The following is an 18,581-nucleotide window of genomic DNA, read 5'->3' as shown; positions in this document are numbered from 1 at the left end:
TTCCCACATAACATCCACATTTTCATAAATATATACGACAATGATAGAGTCTGAAACTTGAATCCTTATCTTTACAGAACAGCTTCACAGGGAAGGGTGAGGTGCACCTTTCTGTAAGTGTAGCAGTCCTGTGTCTACCTTTGCACATGGCAGCTCTTAAGTGCCTGCAGCACCATCAACAGCAGTGAACCTACCTAATTTCGAAACGAAAACGTTCCCCTCTACCAGGTTAAGTTCAAGTATTGTTCTACTGGTCGATTGGTATCTTTCTAAAACATGTTGCTTTTCGAAGAGATTAACAACTGAATGACTCCAACACCGAGTTGAACATTAAAAAATTCGGGTATCTGTCAGACACATTTAATACATTGTGTTCGCTTTTCCGAAGAGTTATGAGGGATAGCTATGAACTCATACCTTTTTTTCCAAAATCAGAAATGTCCATCAGTTTTATCTGGCTAGAGCAGTTTTACTCCTCTCTCCTTTACATCGTTTCCCTTTTTCGTTTTACAAGTTACACTGCTGAGTTAAAAAGTGAATATCAAAATACACTTAAAACGATGTATTCTATAGATAGTCTATATCTTACATCGAAAGTATGTCGCTATTGGGTCACGAAAACGTAATTTTTCTCCAGAGGCTGGTTTGTGTAGTTTATCTGGCTGAACAGCAGCCTTAAAGTTGCATGCAGCGCACATAGCATGCTTCAAATGTGCAATTAAAACCAAGTCCAGACGATCAAAAAAGAATGTGTAGCTAGACACTGTTATTGGCAAAATGAAACAAAATATCCCACTTGGTTTCAAAAGTACAAAAATAGTAAAACAGTACGTAAATAAAAGAGAATTTGAGCCTTAGAATAGGCAGTATTTTAGACAGCCACTGAAGTCAATAGAGGGCAGAAAATGTCTTGAAAATGCCGGTGTTTCTAAGCTCAGTATTAAGCCGGATCGTAAGAAAAAGAAAACCCTTGTAGACCTTCATTTTGAGACATTCACCAAGAATTATGAAAAATGTTCTTAGCTGTACCTGGTGACTTCTGCCTTGTGGTGCTATGCACATTCCTTACAGAAGAGTAAGTGCAGAGAAATGTAGACTTTTTAAAAGTAGCATTTCAAAAAAGTAATGTTAAATCCAACTTCACCAGTAAGGAGGATTCATCATTACTATTCCATAGATGTAAAACATAAAGTAGCTACTCATTTCTGATCAGTAATTACTACTTAAAAATGCATAAGGGAATTCCCAGTGCTAACCAAAGAGAGGAGTAGGTCTCACAGTAGTAAAATGCGAATTTAGCAGTTTGCCATTACCAGGACATGCAAAACATAAAAATTCATGTCCTGCCGTTTACTTTCAAAGCACCCTCCCCTTTGTGCTGTCGAGGGCATACCTTAGGTGTGACATATGTAGTAAAAGGGGAGATTAAAATTTGGCAAGTAGTTTTAAATGTCAAGTCGAAGTGGCAATACCCTGCTCACAGGCACTGCAATGGAAGGCCTGAGACAGGTTTGAAAGGCTACTTCTGTGGGTGTCATAATTAGTACTGCAGGCCCACTAGTAACATTTAACTTACAGGCCATGGGTATATGGTAAAATTTGCAAAAGATTTATAGGTAAATTAAATATGCTAATCATGTATACACCAATGACACACATATTTAGGGAAGAAGCACATGCACTTTAGCACTAGTCAGCAGTGGTAATGTGCTCAGAGTCCTAAGGCCAACAAAAACATTCAGCAACATGTGGGGATCAAAAGCAAAATGTTTGAGGGAAGACCTCCCTATGGATGACAGGTCTAATAATGGTCCTCCACTTTTTCCCCTAAACATAACTAAACTTATAGAATGGGGATGAGAGAATGTTAAAGCTAACATGCAGGCTTTATCCTGGCCTTATAAGAATGAAAATAAATACAGGCAAGCTTTGCTTTCCTCAGGGAATAGGCCTTTCAGTATGCCATGCTAATGATCTGTTGAGTATATAGCAAGCAATCTCTGGAGCGCCCTCTGAAGCTACTACTGTCTTTATGGCAGCATTAACACTTGACAAAGTTGATGTTACCATGGCAGTTTTTACTCAGCTTCAGCCAGCCCGATCATTAAAGGGCATTTCTTAAGAACAGGGTTTTTTAGGCCCAAGGAAACGATCTGCATGTACCAGAAGCCCATGAACTTGCTGTTCCTGATGTCTGCAATGGAGCCAGCGACTTCAGCCTGGAGTCAGAAACCTGACCATTAAGACTCCTTTGACTGAGTTTATTTTGAAATCGGAAAGTAACATAAAATCTGTCTACTAATTTGAAAATGAAATGTCATAAACATAGACGATTACCAAACAAAAAGCCTTCACAAGACCCCATGGTCCTCTGCGTCAGATTTTGATACCCTTGGTTGTCTGACCTAGGTCTGGACACAAATGAGGATGACAGTGAGGAAGGCAATTTAGTTCTGATTGAACATTTTTGAAGCAGGGTTAATCCTTGACCTTAGAATGGCATGGGCCTGGGTATCTGTTTAGATAAAGTATTGCTGTACTGTAGTAGGCAGAATATGCCAGGCTTCCTAAAGTAGTACTGAGGGAACTCTTTGTAGCGATTAGCCTAACTCAAACTTTTTACAGAGATCATTGCATCCAAGGTTATTCTAGTGATACAAGCTTTTACAGCCAGGCTTGGGTGTGACTTTACCACAGTATTGCCTGAAATGTTTTTTTTAAATGTAGACACTCTAGGACACAAGGTTTTCCTTGTCGTGGAGTGTAGTTCCTAGGACATGCAGTACACATTGACTGTTGATAAAATACACACTATGCGTTATTAGCATACTGAAGCAAACTAGAAACCTTTCTAATGGTTTTCTGAAAGATAGAATGTACACAGACTGTCAACAATCTATTATCGGGTTTGACAAAGTTAATATTTCAGCCCCCTCTTTGACTTTGGAAGAAACCCTTGTCACCATGTCTGGATGAGATCCACTCACGGTTTTGAGGCAATATCCACGTCCAATTGGTGGATATATCACTGGATGGTGAAAGAATAATAAGCAAAAAGAAGGATATTGTCTTGAAAGATTCCAACAATGTAAAATCACGATTGCTGAGCCTACCAATAAAAAAGGTCATCAGAGTTCCATAGATCTCAAGAAATACCACTGCAAGTGTTTTCTTCCTCCTCACTATTCAAGAAGAGCAGAGCTTCCATTGGCAAGCTCTCAGTCATATTATAGATTACAGAATCAAGAGTAGAAGGCCATCTGTTTGTAGGCTACAAAGGGTCTAAACTATGGAAAGTTTAGATACTCTCAAAATCTAAGTGGCCATTTCTACGGATCAATATTGTTCTGGGTTACAGTAGGCGTATCTCTGGAAAGATCCCAAACCAATGCAACGCGAGGCAAGGCAGCAGCTTCAAGACTTCTAAGAAGGATTCAAATTAGGACTACACTTCAGGTGCCTATATCAAGCTCTCGGCATTCCTCCTCTAAATACTACTGTAAAAAATCAGACTCCCAGTATGACAGGCCCGTAACACAGAGATTTGTTTCTGTAAGACTGCTTGGGCATCACTTTGTCTCCATCCAGGGACTGCTTTGAGATTGGGTCACAAAAGTAATGTAATGGATACTGTTCCAATAAGGTTTACCTTTGATAATGTTCTTCCTCCTGGGTAAGGCAGGAGTGCAAGCAAATTCTGGGGTCGTCACTTTTTTTCTTTAGAGATCAGCGTCTGCTTACCACGCAATAAAAAAAGAATGTACCCAGCAGGTGGAAGTTTGAACTACTTTAAGATTCTTGGCTCATACATTAGTGGCAGAATTCATGTCACAGCTCCAGGTCACACGAATAAATACGCTGGTTACGCTGGCTTTGTGTTCATACCCAAAACTGGTCTTCTCTCTGGACCACCCACAGAGTGAACATATGTTTTTTTCAACCAAAATTAAACTGGAATGATGGTCAAAAACATAGAATATGGAATTCACCTTTGCTGTAGTTTTTTGTTTCCCAACATAACGATGGATATTGAGTCTTACACAGATTCCCTATCCCTACAAACTTCCCACCTCCCGACTCTAAAGATTTTTTTACAATTGTTTCCTTTCCCATCAGTTGACCTTGCCTATTATATTTTCTCTCTCTGTTACGGAGAAAAATTGCTAGGTCTGCTGTCACCATTGCTGATGGTGCTTTACATATGATGGGCTGAGTCATTATTATTGCCTTGTTGCCTGCACTAGCTACTAGGGCAAGAAGCAACCAGCTATTCGTCACTAAAATCTAACAGTGGAGTGACCGCTGCTGCTGTCTGCCTCAAGTAAGTTAAGGAAGCCATCAAGTAGAAACAGAATTAACACAGATCTCTCCGCATTTGTTCTTTTCATCACCCGAAGCAACTAAACACATTCAAATTATGCTAGAGTCATTACTGCTAACCCTAAATTAAGAACCATTAGTTTAGATAATAGCTACACCTGTAATTTACAGCTCTACACAAAAGCAAACGTGGGTCAGGCGCATATGTACGGGTAATAGTTAGAATGCCTATACGGCTTAATAACAAAACACTTCAATTGCTTACATTTTTGACCGTTTATTTGTTATTATACTGAGCACCTTTGATGGTTCCGATGGGAAACAACCTTTACAACGCAACTTTTACAACGCACTACCATTACAACGAAACTTTTACAACGCAACATCCATTACAACGCATGCAATTACAAAGCAACCACTACAACGCATGACACTACAACGCACACCACTACAACGCATGTCATTACAACGCAGTCATTACAACGCATACGATTACAACGCATAACATTACCATCCAACACTTACCCTACTGTTGCACCCCCTGGAGTTAGAATAGTAATTTTAACCCCTACACTATCCAACACTTACCCTACTGTTGCACCCCTGGATTTAGAATAGTAATTTTTACCCCTACACTATCCAACACTTACCCTACTGTTGCACCCCCTGGAGTTAGAATAGTAATTTTTACCCCTACACTATCCAATACTTACCAAACATGCAATGTAAGGCTATACGTTGTAATGGTATGCGTTGTAAAGGTATTATGCGTTGTAATGGAATGCGTTGTAAATGTAGTTTTTAAAATTTCGTTGTAATGGCATGCGTTGTAATGGAATGTGTTGTAATGTAAATGCGTTGTAAAGGTATGCATTGTAAAAGTGTGCGTTGTAACGTCATACATCCGGTTCCGATTGCAGCTCGTCTTGCTTACCTGTCAATTTGTTCTAGAATTTCAGCCACAGAGAGCAAGGGCTTGCGTAGTTGTTTGCGTAAGTTATGTTGAAGTAAAGGCAGGCACAGGTTCCACAGGGACGCACATACCACTTCAATAGTGTTGGGCTCTGACAACCGAACAGCATTCTCCAAAGCAAATTCAAGTCTTCTCACTTGTTTAAGTTGAATCTGTAAAAACATGGGGTTAATATAAGGTACTGACGAACAACTGACATGATCTCTAAATCACAAAATCAAGCCAGACAGGGTGTACAGTGCATTCTAGTGTGCACAGCTATAAACTCTGACACTGAACAGCACATAAAGTAGATTGGTATTTAATGAACACAACCTTTTCATCCCAGCTTCATGCAAGATGTTAAATACTGGCCCACCCTTTTGGGGAGCATTATATTTCTACAACTCTTCTTTCATGCCTACGCAAATACCAGCCCTAATAATCAAAACTATTAACCTTGGGATGTTTGCTTCCCCCACACTTCCCACTCTCTTTCTAATTAACTCGCTGTTTGCAACGGTGCAATGCAGCCCTCTAATGATCAGTGTTTCTTACTGTACTAAAATGTTATTGCAAATTACTCAATGCTTTTGGGGCCACATTACATGTGCCGCTCAACTATGTATGAGTTTTTCATAATTACGTGGTTTTCCATAGCCACTGTTGTCAATGTATATTAGTCGCTACAAATTTGACTTTACCTTGGCCAGGTAATGTAATATCAGTGTAAATCTTTACCAGTGCACGTTACGTTATGCCATAGTCCAGACTGACTGCAGAGACAACAGGATCTTCTACCGCCCATACAATTATGAAAAACCCTGCATGTCATAGGAGTATAAATGAGTTATGCCGCCATAATAAAGTAGTGGAGTTTCAATCTCAACAAAGTCTATAGTGGGACAAGGATGCCTCCATGTGCAGGGTGTTGTGGTATGGAATGCAGCACATACGCCATTAGGGTTGAGAGGACCGTCTATGCGTTATTTACATTAGAAAAAATGACTGCTACTCCATGAGATTGCAAGTAGCTCCTCCTCGCCTGTCCCTCCCCTGCATCTTATAGTCTTTGTACCGGCCTGCGCCATATAGGACGTGTTTATATGACTCCTTTGCCTTCCTTCCTCCCTTCCACTTTGCTTGCGATTTGCTGACAACCAGACACCCAAAGCAGTCGGGACCACAGATGAGACAAAACACGGCTTGATGCAGTTATAGTTTGGAATAGTGGCAAATGTTTTTTTTTTTGTGCATTTGGGTATTTCTCAGTTTTAAATCCTCATCACTTTATTTGGAAAGTCAGGCATTTTATTAAACTTTTGTGATACAAAATTCAACACAAAGCACACGAATAAAACAATGTCGTTGAAAGTAAAAGCAATCATTGGGAATGACAACTGAATAGACATAGGGGTCGCCTCAGTTTCCATTAGCACAGCAGGTAAGTAGTATAGATATAATGACATAATTTAAAAGCCATTTTGGGTAGTTCAAGTTCAAGTCAATGAAACTTTATTCGGATATCAAGGTATCCACAAAAGTACAAATACATAAAAAATCACTGAACGATTAAAAGAAAACATCATAAGATCACATAATACATACAAAGTCATGGGTCAAGCATAGTCTTTCTAGCTCGAACAGCTGTACGCAGAAAAGTGCCAATGTGAAAAATAAGTTCAGCATCATCCATGGTTAATATCATTAGATAAGCATTTTCCAAGCTAATGGGTTTACATTTTTTAAAATACGGAGTGTTAAAAACCATTTGATGTATTTCATATAAAATTTACAGGAAAATAAAAAGGGCAACGCAGATTTGGGAAGTAAGGTAGGAGGAGAGTCAGCATGTTTTATTGCACAATTGTTTAAAATCCTTGCAATAGCGGAAAGCAAACATTAAAACTATTAAAAACATAAGCGAGGTCACTGCAGCAAAAGTCGTGCTCAATCATCCATCTGTAGAGGGGCCTCGGTAATCTGCGTCCATAAACGTTAAAAAAATATTGGATAATTTTGAGCCATCGCCACTCAAACAAGCTACCACTGCCTACCACGTTTCTTAGCATTTAGATGCAAAAACATAGGTCTTAGAAGTTGTCGCCTCAGAGTTGTCAGTTTGCTGAGGACGCATGGGTTTTGTTTTTGTGGTCTAATATGTTATCTGCTTCACTATTTAGGCGACTGTGAGGAAACCTCTAGAAGGAAGAAAGAAGGCAAGACTTTACACTAAATAATTTTCTCTCTTGCTCCAAGCTGAGTGGCAATTTCAGGTACTTCTGTCTTGCGTTGTTTTCGTACGTGCTTCGAACCATCCACGAGTTTTCTAATATCCAAGCCTGCTAGGTATTAGGAGGCCGAAATGAGTTTTGTTTGCTTTAGAGCAATTTTTTTGACAGTAAGTGGTGGTAAACTGCTGATCAATAGGATGGTAAACAAAGGTCTGTAGGGAATCCACCAAATGTGCGCCACAAAGGTTCTTTTTTAGGTCTCCGCCTAGCGAAGCTGCGCTTGCGCAGTCTCGCTGGGGATAACTGATGTTTTCCAGAGTGGGGCTTGAACCCGCCCCTCTTCTCCATTGGCTGGCTTCCTAAACGGACGCTAGCCATTGGAGGAGCGGGGCGTCACTCCGTTTAAGCCCCGTCTTTTTGGGATTCGGGGGTGTGTTTTTTAGGTTCTTTCTCTTTTCTTTCTGTCCTCTTCCCATTGGCTAGAATTTTACATCCAAGCCAATGGGAAGAGGAGAGAATGAAAAACACTCCCCCCAGTCGGAAAATGTCAGGGCTTTTCGGAGAGCCATTTCTGCTGGACCGCCGCCGGAAGAAGTAGAGAAGCTGCCGAGTCCTCCGCCCCAGCCGGTGAGAGCTTCCTTTTCTGCCCCCCCTGTTCCTCGTTGTGCTCGCATTTCTGCCCCTCACCCGCCTGTTGCCTCATTTTGCTCGCTTTTCTGCCCCCGCAGCCCCATGTTCCCTTGTTGTGCTTGCTTTTCTGCCCCCCCACCCCCCTGTTCCTAGTTGTGCTCGCTTTTCTGCCCCAACCCCCCTGTTGCCTCGTTGTGCTCGCTTTTCTGCCCCCCCCCACCCCCCTGTTCCTCGTTGTGCTCGCTTTTCTGCCCCCCCAACCCCCTGTTCCTCGTTATGCTCGCTTTTCTGCCACCCCACCCCCCGGTTCCTCGTTGTGCTTGCTTTTCTGCCCCCACCCCCCTGTTCCCTCGTTGTGCTTGCTTTTCTGCCCCCCCATCCCCCTGTTCCTCGGTGTGCTCGCTTTTGTGCCCCCCCACCCCCCTGTTGCCTTGTTGTGCTCGCTTTTCTGCCCCCCACCCCCTGTTCCTCGTTGTGCTCGCTTTTCTGCCCCCATCCCCCTGTTGCCTCGTTGTGCTCGCTTTTCTGCCCCCATCCCCCTGTTGCCTCGTTGTGCTCGCTTTTCTGCCCCCCACCCCCTGTTCTTCGTTGTGCTCTCTTTTCTGCCCCCACCCCCGTGTTGCCTTGTTGTGCTCACTTTTCTGCCCCCCACCCCCCTGTTGCCTCGTTGTGCTTGCTTATCTGCCCCCCCACCCCCTGGTGCCTCATTGCGCTCGCTTTTCTGCCCCCCACCCCTTGTTGCCTCGTTGTGTTTACTTTTCTGTCCCCCTCCCCCCTGATCCTCGGTGTACTCGCTTTTCTGTCCCCCACCCCCCTGTTGCCTCGTTGTGCTGGCTTTTCTGCCCCTCACCCCCTGTTCCTCGTTGTGCTCGCTTTTCTGCCCCCCTATCCCCCTGTTCCTCTTTGTGCTCGCTTTTCTGCCCCCCCCACCCCCATGTTGCCTCGTTGTGCTTGCTTTTCTGCCCCCTCTGTTCCTTGTTGTGTGTGTGTAGCTCTGTGTGTGTGTGGGGGGCATTGTGTGGGGCTCTGTGTGTGTGTGGTGGGCTCTGTGTGTGTGTGGTGGGCTCTGTGTGTGTGTGTGTGGTGGGCTCTGTGTGTGTGTGTGTGTGTGTGTGTATGGTGGGCTCTGTGTGTGTGTGTGGTGGGCTCTGTGTGTGTGGGGCTCTGTGTGTGTGTGTGTGTGGGGGGGGGCTGTGTGTGTGTGGGGGGGGCTTTGTGTGTGTGGGGGGGCTTTGTGTGTGTGGGGGGGCTCTGTGTGTGTGTGTGGGGCTGTGTGTGTGGGGGGGCTGTGTGTGTGGGGGGCTCTGTGTGTGTGTGTGGGCAGCTCTGTGTGTGTGGGGGGCTCTGTGTGTGTGGGGCTGTGTGTGTGTGTGGTGCTGTGTGTGTGTGGGGCTGTGTGTGTGGGGAGGCTGGGTGTGTGTGTGGGGGGGGCTGTGTGTGTGGGGGGCTGTGTGTGTGGGGGGCTGTGTGTGTGGGGGGCTGTGTGTGTGGGGGGCTGTGTGTGTGGGGCTGTGTGTGGGGGGGCTGTGTGTGTGGGGGGCTGTGTGTTTGGGGGGCTGTGTGTGTGGGGGCTGTGTGTGTGGGGGGCTGTGTGTGTGTGGGGCTGTGTGTGTGGGGGGGCTGTGTGTGTGTGGGGGGCTGTGTGTGTGGGGGGGCTGTGTGTGTGTGGGGCTGTGTGTGTGTGGGGGGGCTGTGTGTGTGGGGGGCTGTGTGTGTGGGGGGGGCTGTGTGTGTGTGTGTGTGTGGGGCTGAATGTGTGGGCCTGTGTGTGTGGGGCTGTGTGTGTGTGGGGCTGTGTGTGTGTGGGGCTGTGTGTGTGTGTGTGTGTGTGGGGCTATGTGTGTGTGTAGGGGCTGAGTGTGTGGGGGGGCTGTGTGTGTGTGTGGAGGCTGTGTGTGTGTGGGGGGCTGTGTGTGTGTGTGGGGGGCTGTGTGTGTGGGGGGGCTGTGTGTGTGGGGGGCTGTGTGTGTGTGTGTGTGTGTGTGTGGGGCTGTGTGTGTGTTTGTGTGGGGCGCTGTGTGTGTAGTGCTGTCTGTGTGGGGCTGTGTGTGTGTGGGGCTGTGTGTGGGGCTGTGTGTGGGGGGCTGTGTGTGTGGGGCTGTGTGTGTGGGGCTGTGTGTGTGGGGCTGTGTGTGTGGGGCTGTGTGTGGGGCTGTGTGTGTGTGTGGGGGGACTCTGTGTGTGTGTGTGTGGGGGGGGCTCTGTGTGTGCGTGTGGGGGGCTCTGTGTGTGGGGGGGGCTCTCTGTGTGTGTGGGGCTCTCTGTGTGTGTGTGTGGGGCTCTCTGTGTGTGTGTGGGGCTCTGTGTGTGTGTGTGTGTGGCTCTCTGTGGGTGTGTGGGTGGATGCAAATGCAATAGGTCTCGCATATTCGAGAGATTAAGCTATTGACATTGTAGATGACAATGCCATTTATTTATCTGTTTTCAAAACCAATACATAAATAAAAATGTTGTCATTTACAATGCCAATAGCTCTAACTTTGGCAAAGGCGAGACCGTTGCATTGTAAATGCTTGTTTGTAATGTATTGCCACAGAAAGTTCTTCAGTGTTCCTTCTAGGGCCATTCTGTGCTTCGGCCATATGAAACCAAGAGACTTAAGAACTATAGATTGCTTGAATAAATTACATTCTAAACGCACCTGGGCTTGCTGGGTGCTGTCTGAAAGTCTGAAGAGAAGTCTGTATGAGCAACATTGCACTATGTCCAGCAGGGCCGGCTTTAGGATGGTGTGACTGGCGCTGCAGCACTTGGCACTGACCTGGAGGGAGGGGCGGGGCACTGTAATGGGGGAGGGGCACGGACATCAGGGTTAGGCGCTGTGTTTAGCAATAATTTAAAATGTAAGAACATCTACTCCAGAGCTACTTGCAATTCCATCTTTCAGGCAGCAATAAAAATATAAAGATAACTCTTGTGATTAATGTTCCGGCTAGAGAGATAGATATGAGTTTTGCCTAATACAGTTTTGACTCCCCATAAAGTAGCACAAAGGTTAATATGCCTGCTGCATAGAACAGATCTGTATGTTACGTGGATAGCTGAGTGGATTAGTAAAGCCAGCCTTTACCAGCGCTTTAAAACAAATCACTGTATCTGAGAGATAGGCTGTGGAGAAATGAAGGGCACTTTTGCGTGTGGTAGTGAAGGAATCCAAGGAGGAGTTGGTCATGGGGTGCGGCGCCAGCGCAACCATCGCTAAAGCCAGCCCTCATGTCCAGCCGCGTTGAAAGCTTCCCAGCAGTATGTTACGGCAGGCATCAGTTTACTCCTTATCATGTAACAGATTGGATTCAGAGATGGACTCATAAACTATTGCGGAGACAAGCAGCCTCAAGTAGCAAGTGTTGAAGGTTAAGGCTGTAGTTTTTATTGACACTAAGGGAAGTTTAGGACTTCTACGTTCGTCACCTATAAGCCAGGTATTTGTAACCGTCTATTAATTCAAACTTAATGTTGCCTAATGACCATTGCCGGCAAAATAACACAAAACTTGTTTGGACATTTGTTGGCAGTTAAATTGTAACTTGTTCAAGATTCGTTTAGAATGGTTAGTGTTCTCTGGAGCCATGAAACTGTGCTGTCCAAAATTATGGTTTCATACAACAAAGTGTTCAAAGGTTAGACAGAAAATTTAGGGGGGAAGGAGCCTGCCTTGCTAACGGAAGTCCCTAAGTCAGCTATATACAAATTAAAAGTAAGGAGGGCGTGCTTCAAATGTTTGTTTGTGGACATATTTTCCATGGTAATCACAGCAGGAGTCAGTCTGATTTTTAGGCTAATAATTGCTCTCAAGTGCTTAGAAGGAAGACCCAATTTGGCAGATTTTTTCAAAATTTGTGGCAATTAATGCAATCAAAAGCGGTTTTAAAAATGGATAAATGCTGAATATCAAAGGATGGCCAATCTTCCGATTAGTAAGTCTTTATTGTTTAAGTTTTTTTTTTTTTTTTTTTTAAATCAACATATTAATTGTTCAGTCCTAAAACCAAAATTAGTATCCTTCTCATGATGCCAATTTAAAATATGTTCATAATTATGCCACATCATATTATAATCGTATTGATCATAGTGACATATGTAACATTTTAACATTTTGTTATACAATTGCAATAAAGTGCTAAACATTATTCTTTTGAATGTGTCACATAGTTTTTCTCATAAAACAATAGGAATTTCATCATTTTACAGGTCAGCTGAGGGTCTGTAGTGCCAAGTCCTCTAATGATTGCAGATCTACAAGTTCGAATTCCTCTGTCATTAAAAGCCTTTTTTAGTAGTGCAACGCGTTCCGTTTTTAAACTGGGGCAGACACATATTAGATGGATAATATCTTGCCGGGCTTCACCACATAAGCCACAAGATTTGACGTCAGTATACTTCCATGATGGTTGTTCAGCCAAGCTTGGTAAAACCCCGAATCTAATTGTCATCAGCTTACGTTTCAAGAGGGGCGAATATGTTGCACCGAGATATTCCGCCGGTCGGAGTGATGTATAGGACTGCAGAACCATCCATCCGTGGGATCTTTTTGCTAGGGTACCTTTGTCTTCCAATGATGATTGTAATTTTGCCGCTTTGTTTGTTAAGCTACGGAAGATTTGGAAGGATGGGTTCTTTGCCCATAGATCCATCGTCTCAGTATCCTTCAAAGCCATTTTCAAGAATTTGCCGTAGCTTGAGTTTGGATCATCCTGGGCTTGCCACAAAGCGTCGTTCAGTATATTCGATCGATTCTGCCACAGTTTATACCAAGTTTTAATCACGGCGTATTTTCTTCCAATTTCCTGCTTGATAAGACCGAATTCCAGTCGGAACTGCGCCGGAGCTGCTGACTGTGGTAGACTGAAGACTTTTTTGTAGGCCTTTATTTGTAAAGAGTCTTTACCATTTAACACTATGCTTGCATAGGTTAGTGCAGGTAGTAGCTTTGCGGCCATCACGGAAACTAGTGGCGTTAGTGAAGGACCATATAGATTTTTTGCGATAGCACAACAAGCAAAAATAATTCAATTTCCTTTTTTTTCAAGATATTGTTTCTGAAATTGAAAGTTCAGTCTTTTGTCTATGTATACCCCAGAGTACTTGTAGGTACTTACTCTTCCGAGACATGTCTCTCCCATTTTGAATTGATGTTGATAGCGTATGCTGTTCGTAAGTGACATCGTTTTTGTTTTAGTATTGTTAATCTCCAGTGCGTTGGTATTAGCAAACATCAGGAGTTCATTAAGTGCTCTTTGTAGACCTACACGGGTCAGGCTGAACAAAACTATGTCGTCTTCCGATTGATTTCTATATGATCATTGCCAAGGCCATAACGTTATCCCTAATGCCACATCATCTATAGAATGCCTCTTTGATAAAAAAAGTAATATTCTATTAATAGTGGTCCATGCTTTTAATTCCTTTGGACACACTTTTGCATAAAATGTTCTTTTTATGTCTACCGGGGTTATCAGTCGATAATTAGCAGAAGCTGAATACTGACCTTTTAAAAAAAATTAAACTAGAAAAGAACTACTCCAGCTGTCAGGAACTGTATTTGTGTCCAATCAATGGGCATATTAAATGGAGTTAACACTTCCGACCAAAGGCTGATGCTAGTGTTGAACAATGTTGAGGTGAAATATACGTGAGCTCTTGCCAGGAGGTAACCTAGTTTATGGGATGTACATTGTGGCCTATTTTAACAGCGTAAACAATAGAACTAGTGTACTAATAGTATGCTAAGTTTGCCATGTTTCCAGAATATCCCAATGATTTAGAATGTTCATAATGTGCATGATCACGATTAAGAACTAGGTTTTGGGTAAAGTGGTCATGTTGGACCTGGTTCTCTCTGCAGGGTCCCACCCAAAATGTTGACCTTTACCTTCCACTGCTAAATTCGTTTTGATGGCCTTAGGCCACTTTACCACTGCTTACCAGTGCTAAAGTGTCTGTGCTCTCTCCTTTAAATATGGTAAAATTGGCAATACCCAATTGGCACATTTAATTTGCTTGTAAGTCATAGTAAAGTGGTACTACATGTACATAGAGCCTGTACATTAAATGCTTCCAGTGGAACTGCAGCACTCATTGTAGCATCTACTTAAGTAGCCCTTTAAACATGCCTCCGGCTTGTAATAGTAGCCTATGTATGCAATTTCAAACTGTCAATCCGACCTGGCAAAATAAGCCTTTTGCCTGACACAAACCTTCTTTTTTAATATATTTAAGTCTCCCTTACAGTAGGCCCTGGCTAGCACAGAGAGCAGGGTACAGTGTACTTAAAAGGTTGGACATATACTTCTTAGCAGTGCATGTCCTGGTTGTGGAAAACTCTTAATTCCATTTTTCACTACTGCAAGGCCTGCCTCTCCCATAGGAGAACAATGGAGGTAACTCATTACGTTTATTAAGCTATAGTTTCCAAATGGGAACAGGTTACCATTTCATGTTTGGTGTCTTTAGAATTGTAATGGAGAAATCTTTTCTTATGGTAAGGTTGGATTTTAAACTACAATTTTGAAAATAATACTTTTGGAAAACTGGCATTTTCCTTCCTTAGTCATTTAGAACCTGTAACCTGACTCTGGGTCGCACGACTGGGTGTAGCTGACAGTTGGGTTTTGTGTATACCTCCTAGTCAGCCACACACAACAGAGAGCTTATGTGTGTCTGGATGGGCCATCACTGGCAGAATGGGAGTGCGGAGCTGGGCACAGTCCTACTTACACTTGAATAGGCTCTGTCCTACCACCACACAAAGGGCTGCATACCCTCTGTAGTTAGCCTAGAGCCAGGGAAGGCAAGGCAGGACGCCTGTGGACTTCAAACCTCGTCTGGTTGAGAAGGACTGGCCCTGCTTATGTTGAACCCAGAGTGACTCTAAGGACTAGTTGGCAGTCCTCCTGACTAGAGCCTTAGGGACCGAAGGCTTCAACCACCTAGAACCCAGCACCTTGACTTTGCCATCTGTAAGTCCATCCCGCCAAGTGGTTACACCACAGTCCTGGACCACTGGAAGTTGGCCTGAAGGTGCTATGCCAGCCCATCTGTGGATTCAGCAGAACCAAAGCATTTCCTCTGCTGCGAGGTATAATCCTGAGCAGAACAGACACATCGCCTCTGCTGCAAGAGTTCTCTCAAGGCAAGGATTCTGAATCGTCCTCGCAGTCTGCATCAGAACGACGCCGGTGTAAAGCTTTCCAGACGCAGATTCTCACTTTGCCAATCCCTTGTCGACAACAGCCTCGACGATGACGCAGGTTTTCGTATTGCAGCCACAAAGCTCCTCGGAACCGATGCATCACCTCAAATGTGCAGCTCATCCTAGATGCAGGGCTTCGCATTGCAAGCACTCGTCGATGAAATCCTCCATGACGACGCTGGACACCTCATTGCAGCATCACAGCACCTGGAATTGACGCATCGCCTTGGCCCCGCAACAGATCCCCAGCACGGGACCTCGCATTGCTCGGCAACTAGGACCTAAGGTACTCTTGTTCAGCAGGCCTTACTGGGTCCATGCAGCTGGCCTGCGCTCAATCACAGTCGGCCTGAACTTCTGACTTTGACCCGGTCTGACGTGACCAGATATCCACAGTTGCCACTTTGTGCTTTTTGGAGCTATTTTCACTGAAGTCTTTAAAATTGCATAACTCTGGTTCTACAAATTGGAATTTTGTCATTTCTGTCTTATTTTATTTATTAAAATTATGCTATTTTTCCAATCTGGTGTGGGATCCTTTTGTGGTGTGTATTCACTGTTTTTCTGTGTGAAGTGCTGCACAGATAATGTACACATTGCCTCTGAGTTAAGCCGGACTGCTCAGTGCCAAGCTACCTAAGGCTCCTTCCTGAGTAGGGTTTCACCCCCTCAACCAATAACCAAAATTCTTACAGGTCACTACCTAAAAATCAATGCAATTCTGAATCCTACAAGAGCTTTAAAGTTGTCAACTGGTGTAATCCAACAAAGCTACTTTCTGCGAAGCGAAATTATTGTAAGATGGGGGCTGGTCTGCCTCGTATTAACTATTTAATAGGCGAAAGTCCAAAGAATGTAGGAAGGTCATCAATTCTGCCCTCAATTTCACCAGTTGGGAGCAGAGGGTATGTTTCAATATTTCTTGCAAGTTGTCAACCATTCTATGTTCTCCCCTATAGTAAAAAAAGGGGGCGTGGCCATGCATGGCAGACCGAGTTGGTGTGCTAGAGCTGAGCTCCAGGAGGCACAACTCATCTGTGACAGTCAGGCGGTGTTCAACCAGAGCCGGCCCGCTGTGAGATGTTTGGGGAGTAGAGCTGGTAGCCTCAGGGTAGAGGGGGATGGATCTTCAAAGCCCGGACACCTTTGGGGCTGCCAGTGAGCCTGAAGCCATCCCCTCCCCCTGCTTTCCGTGTCAGGTGGGGTTGCTGCTTTCATGGCAGAGTGGTGCGCGGCCGTACTGTGGATTTTCAATTGCGGCCAGAGCCTCTGCCAGCCTGGGCTGTGCGACGCTAGGTGCGGGCATCTTCCCTTCTGGAGTCCAGAGGACTCCTCCCGAGCTCAAGACGACCTACTACCATTGATAGACCTGCGACCTGCACAGAACTCCATTGCTGGGATCCTTGAGGATGAACCACCGAGATCAGATCAACTGCTGAATGATGTCCACACTGCGGGCTCCTCTCCTCCTTATGGCACTGGGCCCTGTCTGAACATACCATTTATGACTAGGCAACCAGTCCCCCAACATACCACCTTTGCCTAGGCATTGAATTCCCCTGTATCCTGTGATTTGCATCCCTAATTGTTCAAACTCTTCAGGGGCACAATGGGGGTCTCTCTCTAACTCCTATCTCGAGTGGATCAGTGGCTGCCAATTCCTATGGCTCCCTGCCCTGTGTCTGAAGTGATCGGGTAATAATTTGCATCCAGACTCTGTTAGCTGGGTCCTGTCGTTATTTGTTAGTGCAGCTGAGACCCTCTGATCACAGTCAGGCAGCATGGGGGAAGGCAACACCAAACAGGGCAAACTGTCCTTTGATGCACTGAAAACTCCACATCAAACAGGCCCTGTATCTGATGTAGACACTGAACTGGGTTTTTCGGACACACAGGGCCTTGGAAATGCTACAGCCTCCCTCTTGTGGAGTTAACATCTGGCCTCCAGTCCATTGATGTTAAACTTGATGCCATGGCGGCCTATTTGGATCACTTGACGGAACGACTTGACCAGCGGAACACACCACAAAAAGATCCAACACCAGTTTAGAAACGTAGAATAATGTTTCATAAATAAAATAAGACCAAAACAACTAAAATACAATCAGCAGAAACGGAGATATGCAGGTTTTAACATTTCAGTTAGGCCCACTGAACATCAGTACCTTAGGTCCTAGTTGCAGAGCAAAGCAATGTCCCATGCCAAGGATGCAAAGCATCTGTTCTAAGTGCTGCGAGGTACTGTGTCATTGTCCAGGGCTTGTGATGCAAAGTCCGGTGTCGAGGATGTGTCGTGCAGTCGAGGCAATGCGTTTGTTCCGAGTAATTGTGAGGCTGTGATGCAAGAACTTGCATTGTCGCTGAGGCTACCTTTGATGAGAGATTTGTGATGCGGGTGACCTGCGTCGGGAAAACTTTGCAAAGGTGGAATTTTCAATGCGGGATGCGAGGTCGATTCGGAGTCCTTGGGCCGGGAGAACCCTCACAGCAGAGGCGATGCTTCGGTTCTTCTTGGGGTTGTACCACAGAGCAGAGGAGATGCATCAGTTCTGCTGGATTCAGATGGGCTGGCGGCTTTCAAGACTTCTTCTAAGGGTCCAGGATTGGGGTGGTACCACTTGACAGGGTAGGACTCACAGAAGGCATAATACAGGTGCTGGGTTCAAGTTTGTTGAAATCTTCTTTCAGGAGGAGGCCAGCCAATAAGCCCTTAGAGTCCCTTTGGGATCCTGGGTTCAAAAGATAAAGATCCAGTCCATCTCACCCAAGCAAAAGAGGGCAGCAGGCAGCAAGTTAGGGCAGTAGTTCTTCAGATCAGCAGTCCAGCAGAATTGCAGTCTTTTCAGCAGCACAGCAGTCCATCCTCCTGGAAGAGTATCCACAAGTCCAGAAGTGTACTGAAGTGGTGGTATCTGAGATCCAATATTTATACCTCATCTAGAAGGTGGGAGAAGCTTCTAGAAATCTGCCTTAAAATGCACAGGTGCATTGTGGTCCCTGTCCGGGCTCCAGACAAGGTATGCATCCCTTTGAGCGGAGTTAGGACACAGTCTATTCAAGTGTAAGAATGTTTGGTGGAAAACCAGCCTAATGCTGACAGGTCTAACATCTGCTAACATGGTTACTAAACATAAGTCAATATTTTCTAGATTTTGGGTCTATTAGAGTTGATTTGAACAGTATAGGGTCATCCTTATGAATCAATAAATCACTTGAGACAGCTGTGCTCCAAGCCGGATATCGCGATACAAAA

At 44.7% G+C, this 18,581-nt stretch overlaps 1 protein-coding gene across 1 annotated transcript in view; it reads right to left on the bottom strand.

Moving 5' to 3' along the window:
* Window positions 1-18,581, bottom strand: part of CFAP46 (cilia and flagella associated protein 46) — a 1,487,057-nt gene that overhangs the window by 1,173,900 nt on the left and 294,576 nt on the right. The window contains exon 12 of the mRNA XM_078643461.1: window positions 5,255-5,445. Within this exon, the coding sequence (XP_078499587.1) occupies window positions 5,255-5,445 (191 nt within the window). The remainder of the gene's footprint in view (window positions 1-5,254; window positions 5,446-18,581) is intronic.

Source organism: Lissotriton helveticus, chromosome 5_1 (genome assembly GCF_964261635.1).
Source record: "Lissotriton helveticus chromosome 5_1, aLisHel1.1, whole genome shotgun sequence".
Lineage (NCBI taxonomy): Eukaryota > Metazoa > Chordata > Amphibia > Caudata > Salamandridae > Lissotriton > Lissotriton helveticus.
The sequence above is the reverse complement of the archived record's forward strand: the minus strand, read 5'-3'. Positions and strand labels throughout refer to the sequence as shown.